This window comes from Bufo gargarizans, chromosome 2, assembly GCF_014858855.1.
Source record: "Bufo gargarizans isolate SCDJY-AF-19 chromosome 2, ASM1485885v1, whole genome shotgun sequence".
Classification (NCBI taxonomy): Eukaryota; Metazoa; Chordata; class Amphibia; order Anura; family Bufonidae; genus Bufo; species Bufo gargarizans.
Window position 1 is genome coordinate 704,949,258 of NC_058081.1, and position 16,779 is coordinate 704,966,036.

The window sequence follows — 16,779 nt, forward strand, 5'->3', positions numbered from 1 at the left end:
ATGGTAAAATCACAGGTTATCGACAAAGTCTTGCAATCTGATTGTATACTTTGGTGCGAACAATTCACAGAAAACTCTTGACAAATGGAAAATTTGCGCCCATCGTTCATTTTTCTCGTACACTGTACAACTCTTCAGTCATTGTTAAATGCAGACATTTGGCAGCGATTCGAGGCTTATCTGGGGCATGATCTGAGCCTCACAGGACTCAGGGGGGGAGATGCGTCCATGATACGGATTCACGTTAAACTACTACAAGGCTTAAATATGAAATACACATAAAAACCTTACTCATCTATTTCAATTTATTGGGCAAAATTAATTGTAACTGATCCCATACCACAAAGGGTTAAGCGGGTCCTTACAGAGTATGGAGCTTAGACAATTCACTGTGAATCAGCTAAATCCCATCATAGTTCCGGACCTGACCACCAGGGGGCTGAGAGGTCCCAGCTGCTGTAGAGTGGGCTATTCCCCATACTTGGTAAGGACCAGGTCCGTACCACGCATGGAGTTTAGCCTCTGTTCGGAACCTGTCCACTAGGGGGCCGAGAGGTCCGTACCACGCATGGAGTTTAGCCAAATCAATGTGAGCTGCCTAAACACTAGGGGGGCGAGAGGTCCGTACCACGCATGGAGTTTAGACAGCTCATGTAGAGTCTTCTATTTCCCATGCCTGGTAAGGACCAGGTCCCTACCGTGTATGGAGTTGAGACACAACCCTTCCTTATTGACCCAAAGGGGCGTGGTTTCCGGTCACATGCCGCGTATCGGTTATGCGCAGTATGTGCGGTGCGTGCACGCTCTAGTCCTGCGCTTGCGCAGTAAAGGCCGGCGCTTGGCCTGATTTCCGGCGGCGGCTGAACGGAAGATGGAAGAGGATGAGGTCGCGGAGAGCTGGGAGGATGCGGCCGATAGCGGCGTGAGTAAAGTCGGAGGGCTGTGCCGTGTGGTGCAGCCTGTGGGGGGTCTCCGTGGTTGTGCTCGAGTGTCTGCAGCTGGGGGACAGCCTCAGGCAGGGCCTGCTGAGCCTAGACGGCGCTGGGTCACCCTGGCTGCACCAGGGTCTCCAGCAGTTCTGTTTTGGGGGCTTGTTTTGTTGTAGCACGTGATCTGAGGGAAGGACTGTTGTGTGGGACCCCTACACACCTTCATGTCAGGGACCCCCTCACCAGCCCCTTCCTTCCCTCCCCCTTGGTGTCTTCAGAGCTGTTGTGGGGCTTCCTGTTATCAGGACCGTCAGCACTGACCCCATAAGCACAGGTGCCATGTTAATATGTATTTGGGACCCCCCCCCCCCTCCTGGTGAAGTGTTGTGCATGCGCTCAGCGCCTGTACAGTGGTGTATGGTGTCTAGATAAGTAGTGGAGACGGGCGCAGCGAAGACCACCTCCATCTAGACCAGATTTCCATCACCCCCCACCTAAAGAAGGCACAGAATTTCTATAGCCCCCAGATCAGGACTATGGGGTCTGTACTACTAGCTTGTATCACGTACCTTGCTTGGAGGGGTATTCCAGTTGGGGGATGACTGGTGGGTGGGGGTCTGATTGTTGAGACCCCCACCACTCATGGTGGGGGTTGCCTTGTTCAGCATTACATCTGGTTGGGGCGCGCACACCTACATTCCATTCACTGTCTATTAGTGTTGAGCGAACGTGCGTTTTTTAGTTCGGCGTCTAAAGTTCAGGTTATCGAAGAATTGCGTTATGGATTCCGCATATGGTCTGTGGTAGCGGAATCCATAAAACGCGATTCTTTGATAACCCGAAATTTAGACGCCGAACTTAAAACACAAGTTCGCTCAACACTACTGTCTATGGGAATGTCGGAGACTGCCAATCGGTGCTCTGCTCAAATGCAGGTAGGCCTGGGGGGGGATATCCTTTGCATAGGGGATACATTGTTTTAACAGAGTGCCTCTTTAAAGGGATTGCCTGAGAATTATAAAAACATGCAGGAAGGCTCACGCTTGACTACAGGTTCCCCTTTCCCATCCCTGCAGGAAGCCGTGATGTCACATCAGACGTCTACTCAGCCAATTTCTGGCCTCTTTGGTCATGTGCATGACCGGTGATTGGCCGGACATCTCCTCGTCCGATCCCGCAGAGAACAGAAGGACCTGTAGCCGGACAGGAAAGCTTTTTTTTTTTTTTCTATCCTTTTATAAGCCCCCTCTTCTCCCCTGTAGGTTTTGAATACTTGCGGACAACCCCTTTAATTACCCCAGCAGCTGAGGATGGGATCCCCTGTTTTCTGCTCTCAACACAAGGGACTGGTCATTATCAGTTGGACTTCCATGTTTTGCTCAGAGCCTCCCAGGCTCATATAGGGGGTACATTCAGTGCCCCCACATGTCCCTATACATGTACAGGTGAATTGGGGGTTTCATTGCGTTGGCTTGCAGTTAGCACCACATACACCAGTTAATGATGATATCCGCGCAGTTTGGGGTCAAATCGCTGCCGACGTGTATAGCTGCAGGTACGGGGTGATGGCGGCCAGTCTGTTTCACTATAAATAGTGTATTTCCCCTGTAAGACCTGACTCCAGCAGTGGTTATTAATACCTCTACGTATAGGACGCTTTATTTGGCAGAGGATAGCGACTGAAATCCTGAGCTGCAGCCAAGTTATGTGATCTGATACCCAGAGCTCAGCCCGCCCGATAACACCCCAGGGGATCCGCATCTCTGGAGGTGATGGGAATTACAGATATATATCATATTACGGTGTGTTACAGGCACTTGCTGCATTGTCCATCTGGTGAAGAAGTGCAACGTGTGTGAGGTTTTAAGAAATCTGCCCCTCAGACTGCGTAAAAATCTGCAGTGTGAATTGAGCTGCGGTGCAGAAGTGAAATGTGCAGCCATTTCCGCCGCAAGAACTATGTGATACGTGTGAAATCTGCAGCGTGTCGGCGCCTCTGTTTGTTAAGGCCTCAGGCACACGACTGTATTGCTTTTGTGAACCCATTGTTTTCAACGGGTCCCTGGTCCGTATTTTGAGGACAGTGTATCTTGTTGCGGAACGGACGTTTGGATGCGGAAAGCACACGGGTGATCCACATGTCCTGTTCTTGTCTTCGAAATGCGGACCCTTTTGAAGTCAATACGTCTGCAAAAAATGCGGATGCAACACGGACTGTGTCCGTATTTTGTTGATCAGCAAAACGGATAGTCTTGTGCATGAGGCCTAAGCCAAAACCGTGAAGGGGGTTTTCCAGGACTTATTTTTTGATGAACTGTGGTTAGAACAGGTCATTGGTATCAGATTGGTGGGGGTCCGACTCCTGTTTTTACTACCTGCGGCATGGGGGGCTAGCTAGATCCATACACCGTGTAGTGGTCCTGTCTGTTTTCTGCCGTGCTGCTCCTATTCAGTTTTCCCCAGTGTCAGATATTGATGACTTGGACAGGTCATCAATAAACAAGTGCTGAAAAAACCCATTTAAGGCTACATTCACACGCCTGTATGTGTTTTGTGGTCTGTAAATTGCGCATCCACTAAACACGCCTATGCTTTTCCGGAATTGTGCACAAGAATAGGACATGTTCAATATTCTTTGCGGGGCCACGGAACGGATGCGGACAGGACACATTGAAATGAATGGGTCCGCACCCGTTGTGCAAAAATGCAGGAACAAAACATGGCCGTCTGAATGAGCCCTAAGTGTTATTGTACCTTTTTGAGGAGGCTTTCAAGAACTTGGGATAGGCCACCAATATCAGATCTGACACCATGCACCCCCGCCGATCAGCTATTTAGGGAGTAGGTTCAAAGACGGAACTGGAGCGCTCCCTCCGCTGTAGTGGTGGACGTGGGTACTGCAGCCCTGCTCCTGTTCAGGTGAGCTGATGCTAATGACCTGTCCTGAGGATAGGCCATTCATATAAAAGTAGTGGAAAAATGATTACTCAACGGTAATTGGATTTTCCAGAACCCACGACAGCACCACGAGAGAGAGGATCCGCTCCCACAGACAGGAAACCTGCAGAATAAAAGGGCGGACACTCTCCTCCCAGTTCAGTGTGATAGCCAAGCATCGGAGGAAGTCCGCCCACATAATGTTTAGATAATCCATGATAATCAACTTAAAGGGGTTATCCCATCTTAGACAATGGGGGCATATCGCAAGGATATGCCCCCATTGTCTAATAGGTGCGGGTCCCACCTCTGGGACCCACACCTACAAGGAGAACAGAGCAGAGAAAGTGGAGGAGGGCGCACTACGCATGCGCAGCCGCCCTCCGTTCATTTCTATGGAGCCGCCAAAAATAGCCGAGCGCTGGCTCGGCTATTTCCGTCGGCCCCATAGAAATGAGTGGGAGCGTTGGCCGCGCATGTGCGGTGCGCTCCCATTCACTTCAATGGGAGAGGCGGGGAGCTGAGCCTGGTGGTGGTCGGACCCTGGGAAACCCGGGGTCCTCCAGCCACAACTCTCCCCGGCTCCGTTCTCGTTGTAGGTGCGGCTCCCAGAGGTGGGACCCGCACCTATCAGACAATGGGGGCATATCCTTGTGATATGCCCCCATTGTCTAAGATGGGATAACCCCTTTAATATACAAATTATATATATATTTTTTTTATATGCTACAACCTGTGAGTATAGAAGAACCAAAATAACACAGAAGGGAGGGGAAATAAGGGTGCTGTCATGGGTTCTGGAAAATCCAATTACTGGTGAGTAATCATCATTTTTCCCTTCCCCACGACAGCACCACGAGTGATTTACCAGATTAAATAGTTAGGGTGGGAGAGCAGAAAGAAGCACCTTTTCCCCAAAGGAAGAACCCGAAGATTAGTTCAAATTAAGCCGATAGTGCTTAAAAAAGGTTGAAGGAGAAGACCAGGTAGCGGCTCTGCAAATATCCTCTACGGGGGCTGAGGATCTTTCTGCCCAGGAGGTGGCAACTGCCCTGGTGGAATGTGCTCTAAGAGCCACCGGAGGAGATGAGCCAGGTGAAGAGTAGGCCAAAGAAATGGCAGAAACAATCCATCTAGCAATGGAACTTTTAGTGGCGCCTCTCCCTTATTCCCTCCTTGAAAGAGGATAAAGAGTGAAGAAGACTTTCGCCAACTGTGTGAGAGAACCACTAAAAGCGCTTCTTACATCGAAGCAATGGAGAGATTTTTCTTCTTCCTACCTTTTTTAAGAACCCGAGGTCGGAAGAGCAATATCCTGGGACCTATGAAAACTGGAATCCACTTTTGGAAGAAAAGCGGGATCCGGATGAATCAACGCTTTATCTTCCAAAATAGTAGTGTATGGAGGATTAATAGATATGGCATGAATCTCATTAACCCTGCGAGCAGATGTTACCGCTACTAGAAGGCATAATTTTAAGGTGAGACACTTAATGGAGCTGGTATCCAATGGTTCAAATGGTTGAGTCAAAGCCTTTAACCCTTTAAGGACCCATGACGTAGCTGTTCGTCATGGGTCCGTTCCCTAAACATAGCGCCCGCCCGCACATGCAGCAGGTCCTTGGCCGCTGGGTTTCTGCTATTTTAAATGGCAGAGACCCGCGGAACATGTATGTGATCAGCCTGAAGGCTGATCACATACATCTTGCCCTTTAGATGCCGTGGTCATATGTGACCACGGCATCTGTGCAGACCGGAAACGGAAGTTGCGCTATTTTGGTCCGGTAACAGCTTTCCCCGGCTAAGATTGAGGAAGCAGGTTTCAGAGTCAATTAGATGTATATATCAATACAGGCCACTAGGTGGCAGCCTTGTATGGATGTAGTGCAAATGAAGTGTTCAATGATGGCTATTTAGCCATCACTAAATACTATGGGTAATCGAATGATTGCCAGTTATTGTCACCCAAGGTGACTTAAAAAAAAGTTAAAAAAAAGTTTTTACAAATATAAAAAAACAACAACCTAAGTTCAAATCACCTGCCTTTCCTTAAAATAAAAATACTTAAACAATAAAAAAAATAAACATCATGGGCATCGCCTCGTGCGAAAATGCCCATACTATTAAAATATAATAACATTAATGGCGTAGCGGGGGAAAAAATAAAAACAGCCAATTTGCCATTTTTTTTTTCCCGTCACTTCCAACTTCCCAATAATTTTTTAATAAAGTGATCAAAAAGTCGCATACACTTAAAATTGGTATCACTGAAAAGAACAGATCGTCCTGCAAAAAATTAGCCCTCACACAGCCCCGTACACATAACTACCAAAAAGTTAAAGGGGTCAGAATAGGGTCATGACATTTTTTTTAATTTTTTTTTCCCTCAAACTTCATTTTTTCAGTATTAAAACGCAAGAAAAATTATACAAGTGTGGTATAGTTGGAACCGTACTGACCTGGAGAATAAAGATAACAACATGTCAATTTTACTGCATAGTGTACAGTGTAAAAAAAAAGTTATCAGAATTGCGTTTTTTCCCAATTCTACCCCATTTGGATTTTTTTTCCCCCGCTCCCTACTACATGGTATGCAACCGTAAATGGTGCCATTAGAAAGTACATCTTGTCCTGCAAAAAATAAGCCCTCAAAAGGCTATGTGAATGGAAAAATAAAAGGACTATGGGAAGGCGGGGAGTGAAAAATAAAACCGCAAAAATTGAAAATCCCAGGGTCCTTAAGGGGTTAAAACTTTTTTTTTTTTAAATCAAATATTTTTTTATTTGACAAGATTACAAAACTGTGTACAGTAAATATATCATGTCTTAATAAATAGAAATATACCTGTACAAGATACACATTGCGTATGGTCATTTTGTATATAATATAGCATATAACACATGAAATACTCCCACCCTTTGTACTCGCTCCAGCATGCATACTGCTCTCTCCCGCTCCTAGAATCTAATGTGACTATTGGACAGCCATTCTTCAAATTCCTTAGTCTTGGGTGAAATATTTACACAGGGGATATTATGGGCTATGGCCACCGCAGATATCGCCTGGTCATCTATAGGCAGTTAATAGTTAGGCCTGACAGACAACCAAACTTCGTATCCCCCAGGAATAAGTGTCATCAGCATATAACGCGATTTTGTTATTTATCTGTCCATACTGGAAACCTTTAATGTCTGGGGACTTCCACTGCCGTCGCCAAAGGCTCAACTGCTATGGCAAAGAAAAAGGGGGGATAGTGGGCACCCCTGCCTAGTTCCCCTTGCCAGTTGGATGTAATTAGTCACACTCCCATTAGCCCTAATACGTGCCCTTGGGTTAGAGTAGAGGACCTGCACCCACTTAATGAACCACTGACCAAAACCCATACATCGCAACGCCTCCAAGAGGTCCCCCCACTGCACACTGTCGAAGGCCTTAGCGGCGTCAAGCGACAGAACGGCCCTATCTCCACAGTTGTCTGCTGGGATTTGTAAGCTAGTATATACTCTGCAGATGTTAATAGCTGTAGATTTCTGGGGCATAAAGCCTGTTTGGTCCGGATGAATTATACTCAGTATAACCTTGGACAATCTTTTTGCCAGAACTTTTGCTAACATCATCTGACGTGAGTAGGGATATGGGCCTATACGAGTCGGGTATTCTTGGATCCTTCCCTGGTTTTGGTATCACTACAATAAGTGCCTCCTTCCTGCATAGATGCTGGAAGACAGCCCTCCTCCCATGAATAATTAAAGACCTTCAGTGATTCTGGTAACAGTATATCCTGAAATCTCTTATGTCTCCACCGGGATGCCATCTGTACCCGGGGCTTTGCCATTAGACATGTCTTTGAAGGCATAAACCAATTCATCCATGACAATGGGCGCCTCTAATTGGTCCCTTTTCCTCTTCCTAAAGTGTGGGTAATTCCACCCTCCTAAGGAATTGTAGTACCTCCTCCTCCAAATTCGCATTCTTGGAGGTATACACCGAGGAGTAGAATCTCTGTAATACACCTAGTATATCCTCTACTTGTGCAAGACCTCCTCTGGGGGTCCAACAGTTCCACAGTACATGATGGTCCTTGTTGGGCCCTGGAAACAACCGATAGTGTATGCCCTACGCTCTCACATTCTGCAAATGTGCGTGGTTTATAAAAGGCACGTTTTCTATCTGCTACCTTCAATAGGTGATCAGTTTTATCCTAATGCATTCTGAATAGAGAGAAATCCGTTCAGGATGCATCAGTTCAGTCTCTCTTACATTTTTGGGCCGGAGAAAATACTGCAGCATGCTGCAGTTTTATCTCTGGCCAAAAATCCCGAACACATGCCGGATCCGGCATTAAGTGTTCCGGCAAAACAGACGGTTTTCCGGTCTGCGCATGTGCAGACCTTTAAAAATGCAAAGACAAATACCGGATCCGTTTTTCCGAATGACACCTGAGACATCCGGTATTTCAATGCATTTGTCAGACTGATCCGCATCTGTCTGACAAATGGCATCCGTTTGCGTCAGGATTGCCGGATCCTCTGCCGTTTGCGTCAGGATTGACGGATCCTTTGCCGCAATTGTGAAAGTATTTTTATGTACCAGTATGCCAAACCAGAGCTCTGATTCAAGACGCCGTCCTCCTGTTTATAGAGCTCCCTTCTCGTAGGCGCTCTGTGATGACGTCAGCGCCGCACGCCGATCTACGCGCTTCACTTGCTTTCGCCGGCCTATCTCCTTGCCGGAAACTCCTCCCCCTGTGGCCAGGAAGTCCGTGCCTCTAGTGCATCAGCGATGCCTTTAGACACCTAATCGCTCCAGCACCCAAGAGTCTCCCTCTAGAGACTTGCTGTCCCTCTGCCTGTCCCCATTAGTGCACCAACCGATGCCACATCTCACCTCTGCAGGTATGCCCCAGGACCTCTCTGGCCTAAACAACCTGGGTCAGAATTGGAGCACCACCAGGGGGAAGGATCTGAAAGAAAAACTGCAGGCTTCCCCAGAGACAGGAAACCACACTGAATTGGGAGGAGAGTGTCCGCCCTTTTATTCTGCAGGTTTCGTGTCTGTCGTGGGTGAAGGGGAAAAAAACGTTTAAATCGGTTCTAACGCTTAAAGTCCCACCAGAATGTTGTGCGTGTGAGTGACTTGTACACCTGAAACGCTGAGTCTGTTCATTGTCATTTTGTTTCTTTTCTAGGAAATAGATCGCCGGTTAGAGAAGAAACTGCGGATCACACAGCGGGAGAGGTAAAGGGGCTCTGTACTCATTGGTTTTATCTTGTTTATAGGTGCTCGGCTTTTTTTGGGATTTTCAGGGTGCCCTGCATCGTCAGTGAAGATGGGTTCACGCACAGTGTACCAGGCCATCGGTTTTAGTTTCCCTCTGGTATGGTACTCAAATGCCAGAGGAAAACCGAAGCCACAGTTTTCTGTGGAATTGTTCTTGGCATCAGATTTGACACCAGATAGAGTTGTCTGCAGCACATAGCGATGTGCTGGTGGCAGGCGGCTATTCTAGGTGCCAAGCGAAACATCATCGCATAATAAATGTGCGAGTGTGTGCTCTAGGGATCGACCGATTATCGGATTTACCGATGTTCAGGATTTTGAACGCTATAGGCATTTATTTTGCCGATATTCCGATAGCGTATGGGGAAGACAGATCGCGCTGCTGACAGCGCTCTCCGTGTTCCCCTTAGCAGCACAGGGGAGAAGGAAGCAGTGTCTCCTCCCCCTGTGCTGCTGCTGCCGCCAATGAGAGGACAGGGGACAAGAGGAGGGGAGGAGCTATGGCCACTGCGCCACCAATGAAGCTTAATCTCTCATTTATTCATATACAACAGGAGGCGGGAGCTGCAGGATCACATAGCCGGCTCCCGACCTCTATGAGCTGTAGCTGCGATCTGCGGTAGTTAACCCCTCAGGTGCCGCGGATCGCAGCTACTGCTCATAGAGGTGGGGAGCCGGCTATGTGATTCTGCAGCCAGCTGCCGCCTCCTGTATATGAATAAATTAGAGAGGGGTTGTCCAAGTTATATTTATTGATGACCTATCCTCAGGATAGGTTATCAATATCAGATCGGAGGGGGTCCGACACCCGGCACCCCCTCCGATCAGCTGTTTGAAGAGGAGACTCGCACGGTGTCAGCGCTGCCTCCTCTTCACTGTTTACCTTCTAGCCGTTGCATCTGCAGTGGTGAGCAGGTGTAATTACACCCAAGCCGTCCCATTCATTTCAATTGGAAGGCTTGGGTGTAAACCACCACTGCAGATGCAACGGCTAGAAGGTAAACAGTGAAGAGGAGGCAGCGCTGACACTGTGCGAGTCTCCTCTTCAAACAGCTGATCGGAGGGGGTGCCGGGTGTCGGACCCCCTCCGATCTGATATTGATGACCTATCCTGAGGATAGGTCATCAATAAATATAACTTGGACAACCCCAGTGCGCCCCCCCACCCCAGTATTAAAAACATTGGTGGCGCAGTGCGCCCCTCCACAGGATCCCCTCTCCCCTCCTCTTCCGATCGGAGCCCCAGCAGTGTAATGCTGGGGCTCAGATCGGTTACCATGGCAGCCAGGACGCTATTGAAGCCCTGGCTGCCATGGTAAGCTCCATGCTGCTGTGTGCACAAAGCACAGAGCAGCAGGGACAGTGTGAGCTCCTATTCACCCTGATAGAGCTATATCAGGGTGAATAGGACAAGGGTTCTAGTCCCTAAGGGGGCTAAAAGTTAGTAAGTAAAAAAAAAAAAAAAAGTTACAAAAATAAAACACCAAAATATTAAGTATAAATGAAAAAGAAAGATTTACAAAAAAATATACACATTAACAATAAACATTAATTTTCAGCAGATTTGTGGGATTTTTTATTTTTTTTTCAAAAATAAAAATTCCCAGAATATCGGTATAAATTATCGGCTATCGGCCTGAAAGTTCACAAATTATCGGTATCGGCCCTAAAAAAATTGATATCGGTCGATCCGTAGTGTGCTCATTGGCTGGTGATCAGCAGCACTTTTACACAGGGCAATTATTGGAAAAGAGTTCTTCCTTAATAATTGTACCATTCTTTGGCTTGTGTAAAAGGGCCATAACGCAAGGTATTTTAATTAAAGGGGTAAGGCTACTTTCATACTAGCGTTACTATTTTCCGGTATTGAGATCCGTCATAGGGGCTCAATACCTGGGGGGGGGGGGGGGAGGTTTGTCAATGGGGACAAAATGTAACTGAACAGAAGCGAATGCTCTAAAATGCATACCGGAGAGCAAACCGCACCATGCTGGGGTTCGCTCTCCGTCCTGGGATTCCCTGACACAATGGAAAACAGATCCATCCGCCATTGACTTTCAGTGTAGTTCATGACGGATCAGTCTTGGCTATGTTACAGATAATACAACCGTATCCGTTCATAACGGATGCAGACGGTTGTATTATCAGTAACGGAAGTGTTTTTGCCGAACCCTGCCGGATCTAGCAAAAACGCTAGTGTGAAAGTAGCCTTATCCATGTATTTTAGTTTTTTTTTAATTTCTTAAAGGGGTGTTCTCATCTGAGACAATCTGGGCATATCGCTAGGATATGCCCCCACTGTCTGATAGGTGCAGGTCACCTATATTGAGAACGGAGTGGGCAGAGTGATGGCTGGAGGACTCCGGTCCGGCCACCACTAAGCTCTCTCCCCGTAGGAGTGAATGGGAGTGCACCGCGCATAACTGGTCACTGCTCCCATCCACTTTTATGGACCGGTGCTCCTTTTACCATTTTCAGGACTCTGTTTAGGAGATAGGTGCGGGTCTCAACAATGGGACAAGCACCTATCAGACAATGGGGGCGTATCCCAGCAATATGCCAGCATTGTCTCAAATGAGAAAATATTCAGGAAATATTTCTACTGAGCTAGAACCTCTCTCCCCGGTGTATTTAGCTTGCGGGCTCCTCCTGTACCACATGCTATACATTGCGATGTACATGGGTTCTGCCTGCGCAGTCAGGCAGTCTTGGGCAGTGACTGCTCACTGCGCCCGAGGCTACCTGACTGCACAGGCGCAACCCATGCAGGTTGTATCCGGGCTAAGATCTGAATGGATGGCTTATAATCCAGGAAGTGCCTGCAACTTGATTACACTGGAGAGCGCAGCGCTGGTTCGGTAGGAATATTTTCAGCATTATCTCTGTTAAAGTGCTTAATCACGTGAAGAAGGGGGAACATTAACGGTTCCAGGCGTACACTGGAAAGCTGCCCCTGAGCCTTGTTGCTTTCCATTGGCTAAGCTCTTCCCTATTACAACTGCTTTGCCACATATTTATGTTCTCTAGAGTGTGGTTTATTTCCTTTTTTTCATTCTTGCTCTTTTCTCATTTCTCTTCTATCTGCAGCAAATCAAAGTCTCCACCCAAAGCGCCAGTGGTTATTCAAGACGACTCTCTCCCGGCGGGTCCACCCCCACAAATCAGGATCCTGAAGAGGCCTACAAGCAACGGATTGTCAAGTAACCCCCATGCCAGCAGCCGGCCGACGGTGCCTGTGAAATCACTGGCACAGAGGGAGGCTGAGTACGCGGAGGCCAGGAAACGTATCCTCGGCAGTGCCAGTCCAGAGGAGGAACCAGAGAAGCCAATTGTAGATAGGCGAGTGCTGCAGCTGTTTCCCAAAGCTGCTTGCATGTTGTAAATTGATTGCTTCTTGTATGCACCTTATAAACGAGGGCAGTGCCCTACCTGCGACCCTAATGTAATAGTTATTAGGCTTCGCAGTCCCTTCTGCTGGCATCATCCAGGAGATGCACTTTCCAGTCGTAGATTAACGACGCCATAGTCTATCATAAGTGATGGTGGCCCCCATGGTGCCTGCAACTCCTCCAACACTACCCTCTTATGTCTGATGCAATGTTGCACTAACCACTCTTTTATGGATGGCTTCTTATCTTGGTTCTGAATGCCTTTTCTTGTCTTTTCAGACCTATCCGAATCAACCAGTCAGAGGACACCAGACCATCTAATAACGTGATCCGGCAGCCGCTGGGTCCCGACGGTTCACAGGGTTTCAAACAACGCAGATAGATTTTTCTGGAGAATGACACCATGGGCTGCATCGGCCTGTCACACCAATGGACACGAGCAGAGGGAGTCGCCTCATTTACTTGCACTTTGATGACCTTTTGCTCCGCCCACTGTGACCTTAAACCCCGTGCACTGTGACCCCCCCCCCCTTCCGCCACCCCTGTAGCTCCGACCACTGTGATTGGCGCATCGCCACATGCTTCCCCAGGTCTTATCACAAGGGAGTGCGTGTGCTGTAGACGGGTGGGGAGGGAGCAGGCAGAGTTGGGGGCGCCCCGTGCCTGCAACTGCCACTTCTATGGAAGTTACCGCCAGCAATAATGATATCTGTTAGTCCCGTCTCGAGGGGGGAAAAAGGTCTCAGGCCCACCTCCCCTTCTCATGAGTTTCCTTTGAGTGCATGTCTGCCTCCTCTCACCGCAGAGGATCTTCTCCATGATGACTGATTCCCCCCCCCCTGCTCTTCAGGTGTAGTGTGCATGAGCGAGTTTTGTTAAAAACAAAAAAAACAAAAAATTATTTTAACAGAGAGAACTTCTAGTCTTGTAGAGCGCACAGAGCAGCCGCCATCGCTGTATGTTCTGCTATCAGATGCCTCAGGAACGTGCTGGTTTTGTCTGAGGACAGGTGGACATGAGCTGCTGACGGTGGATGTTAAATGCTCAGGGCATTAGCATGGGCTAGGCCTGGAGCAGAGGAAGGGTTAATGCCTGTGCTCTCCCTAGAGGACCAGGAAATGTGGAAGGAGAGCAGATTTTAATTTTTTTTTTTCTTGCACGGTTTGGAGTTGTGAACCTGGCTGGTGCTGTTCCTCTCCCTAGTGATGTCGGGGCGGATGCAGAAGCCGATGCGGGCGGATGCTCAGAGGCTTACGTCTGTATAACACAGGGCCGCCATTATATAAGGACTTGCGCAGGTGACCTTGTCTCGAGGGGCTGGAGCCTTTCCTGGCAGCTATTTGACAATAGAATGAATTAGACCAACCTTGTAAGATCCGGATCAAAACCGTGCCCGATAAAGCTAGACGTCTATTTTATCCAGTATGTCACGTCAGTGTGCTGCCCGCTCCAGCTCTTTCGGGAGGCTGGAGGTATGAAATGTTCATCCAGATGGACAGTGCGGCACAGCGCACGCTGCATTCTGTTGCCGATCTGTGTATATTTTAGGGGCATTTTTTTTTTTTTGTAATAATCATGGGTTTTACGTGTAATTATCCCTTGACGGAGTTACCTGCAATGCCAAAATGTCCCCACTGGCCGCTGAGCATCTTCTTTCTTCAGTCAGTGACCTACAAGGAAAAGAAGTCAAGGGGAAAATACAAAGACTTTGGTGCCTTATATAAGAAGAAGCTACTGACACATTCCCCCATAGATGCTATTGTGATTACAAACCTCATACCAGTATCTTACCCTAAAATGGACCCTCCGCCTGTAAATGGTGCAGCCGCCATATTTTAGGGAATGATGTCGTTCACTGGTTAATATTATCGGTTACTGGACATTGTCCACAGCTGATCCATGCAGGGGGACAGGTCCATTATTTTTTTTTATTTTTTTTAAAAATAAATTGCAGTTTTTCTACACAATCTCTCAGTCTGTGTTTAGTAGCTCTTTTATATAAGACAGTTGTGTCATGATGAATTAATCTTCAGGAAAGATGTCGGCCTTAATTCCATAAACAAGAATGTAAAGCGACCTGTCAGGTTCCATCTACGTCTTGTCTTGTGACCTGTAGCTACAGTCGCCTCTGCAAATCTTTTCCTTTTACTGACCTGTGAGTGTCCGTTGACGACATGTGTTATACTCTAGTCACATTCAGAGCTGCATTCTGTTGGTTTCCTGGTGCCTCTTGTGCTTTATGGCTGCCCCTAGTGGTGCCCTGCAGTCATTGCATAGAGTTGAAGGAAAATGATATAGTCCTGGGTGAGCTGACCGATTCGTAGTTACAGGCAGAATTGTGGGTGCTCCTCTGGATGTGAGCAGGATATCGGACATGATGTGGCTCACTCTCAGTAAAGCAGTATGGAGATGCAGTAACAAGTCTATGTCCGGATATGTAGTGGAGCTGAGGTGCACGCTGCGTGCAGTTATGTTTCCATCGGGCCCTCGAGGTCTGGGAAGGCTCCTGACATGAATATTCTCAGTATTACCAGCGACGTCTCGGTGCTGCCCTGGAAGGGGTGCTTTTTTTCATCTGTTCAGTCCATTCCTGTATTTCTGGAGGGCAGCGCCGCTCCCTGGGAAATCGAGATGTTTACAGAGTCCGGCAGATAAATTTCCCTGTTCTGTTTCTGAATAAATGAGTGTTATATGATTTACAAGAATGGATGTTTTTCTGGTGCTCCTATATTGTGTGGGGTTCTTTTTCTATACTTGTTGGGGGAAGTGTTTTCTGGTGCGCTCACGCTAGGCCGCTGCACGAGAGTGGATCTGGGATTCGTGATCTGATCCCTAAAGTGTTGCAGGATGACCAGTGAGAACTGAATCTCTACTCCGTGATCATCAACCTTTCATCTGTCTCTGTAATCAGAAAGCTGTCCCTAAAATGATGCATGGACCCCCCCCCCCCCCCCCCCCCTCCCCAAAGTCCTGTTACCCATGCCACTTCCCCTGTGGGATCACACACTGATGAACCATCTCCCAGGAAAATATATATATCTGGATGTCACGGTGTCGGTGATATCGGTGTGAACAGTAGTGATTCCCTTCCAGAAGTGACTTCCGTGTCTGTATGTTATCCCACTCCATGTAGTCTATAGCCCCCGGTATCTGCACCTGTGCTGTGATCCTCCTGGTATGAATTGTTGTTTCTGCCCGCAGTAGGTGCAGATTGTTGTTTCTGCCCGCAGTAGGTGCAGTGCCGCCCTCCTGGAGAGAGTAAATGCAGTTTCAGCCAAGATCTTCAGAATCGCATGGTCACGAGACCTGGAGATAAATGACTGTTCTGGAGGGGATTCCTTGTTTGTGTGTCTGGGGACTTCACTAATGACCAACATCTGAAACTTTTTATTTTTTTTACTATTAGGCCTCTTTCAGATGAGCGTCTCCTGTGCAGAAATCACTGCATGTGTGAGCGCGATTTCCTGTTACGGGCAGTGCTAATTTTGCAGGAGCGCACGGCATTATACTGATTTATAATGCTGTGTCTCTCTGCTTGACCTTACTTATACAGGGTCATACGGACAGCTTTATGTCAGTATAATTCTGTAGCAGTAAGGTCATGCAGAGAGATATATATAAAGCATTAGAATACCATGCGCTCCTGCAAAACGAACGTTGTCCATAACGGGAAATCGTGCTCGCATACGGAGCGCGATTTTCGTCACAGGACACGCTCGTCTGAAATTGGTCAAGTCGGTGACGAGAGGAAAAATCTGTGGTCTATAGAGGCCATGGCTCACATTTATTATGACTGGCATTTGGTCAGCTCCAAAATACTATTGGGGTGAATTGCACCAAAGAGGCACGTGCTTCTTAATAAATTATACAGTTTGGACTGTTCACATTTTTGGCCTCCGCTCAACACATATGCCATGTGTTTTAAATGGATGTCATAGTGGTATCTGTTACCCGTAGGGTTCCAGATGTGTATACACGGTAGCGTGTATGTTGGGAGTTTTCCCAAAGTTCATGTTAAATGACCATGACAAATGTGATGTGAACATATCCTTAAAGGTGTTTTCCAGGCTTTTAATATTGATGACCTGTTCTCAGGATAGGTCATCAATATCAGATCGTTGGCGGTCTGACACTCCCGCCGATCAGCTTTATGAAGAGAAGGCGCGCGCACGTGCCGTCTCATGTCTCTTCCGGTTCGCTGCTGCTATGTCTATGGAAAACAGGAAGAGAGACAGGACATGGC

The 16,779-nt window shown here is 47.6% G+C and overlaps 1 protein-coding gene across 1 annotated transcript; it reads left to right on the forward strand.

Moving 5' to 3' along the window:
- The first annotated feature begins 811 nt into the window (after window positions 1–811).
- Window positions 812–14,503, forward strand: LOC122929069 (SUZ domain-containing protein 1). The gene is made up of 4 exons (XM_044282513.1): window positions 812–922; window positions 9,056–9,105; window positions 12,235–12,486; window positions 12,816–14,503. The coding sequence occupies exons 1-4, from the start codon at window positions 872–874 to the stop codon at window positions 12,916–12,918; spliced, it is 456 nt and encodes a 151-aa protein (XP_044138448.1). The 5' UTR covers window positions 812–871; the 3' UTR covers window positions 12,919–14,503.
- The last annotated feature ends 2,276 nt before the right edge of the window (window positions 14,504–16,779 follow it).

What these genes read in the sequence shown, in the direction of transcription:
- LOC122929069 (XM_044282513.1), top strand. Translation starts at nt 872, where the DNA reads ATGGAAGAGGATGAGGTCGCGGAGAGCTGGGAGGATGCGGCCGATAGC. An exon ending in CGGATCACACAGCGGGAGAG is followed by an intron (nt 9,106 to 12,234) that starts GTAAAGGGGCTC and finishes TTCTATCTGCAG; the next exon opens with CAAATCAAAGTCTCCACCCA. An exon ending in GAGAAGCCAATTGTAGATAG is followed by an intron (nt 12,487 to 12,815) that starts GCGAGTGCTGCA and finishes TTGTCTTTTCAG; the next exon opens with ACCTATCCGAATCAACCAGT.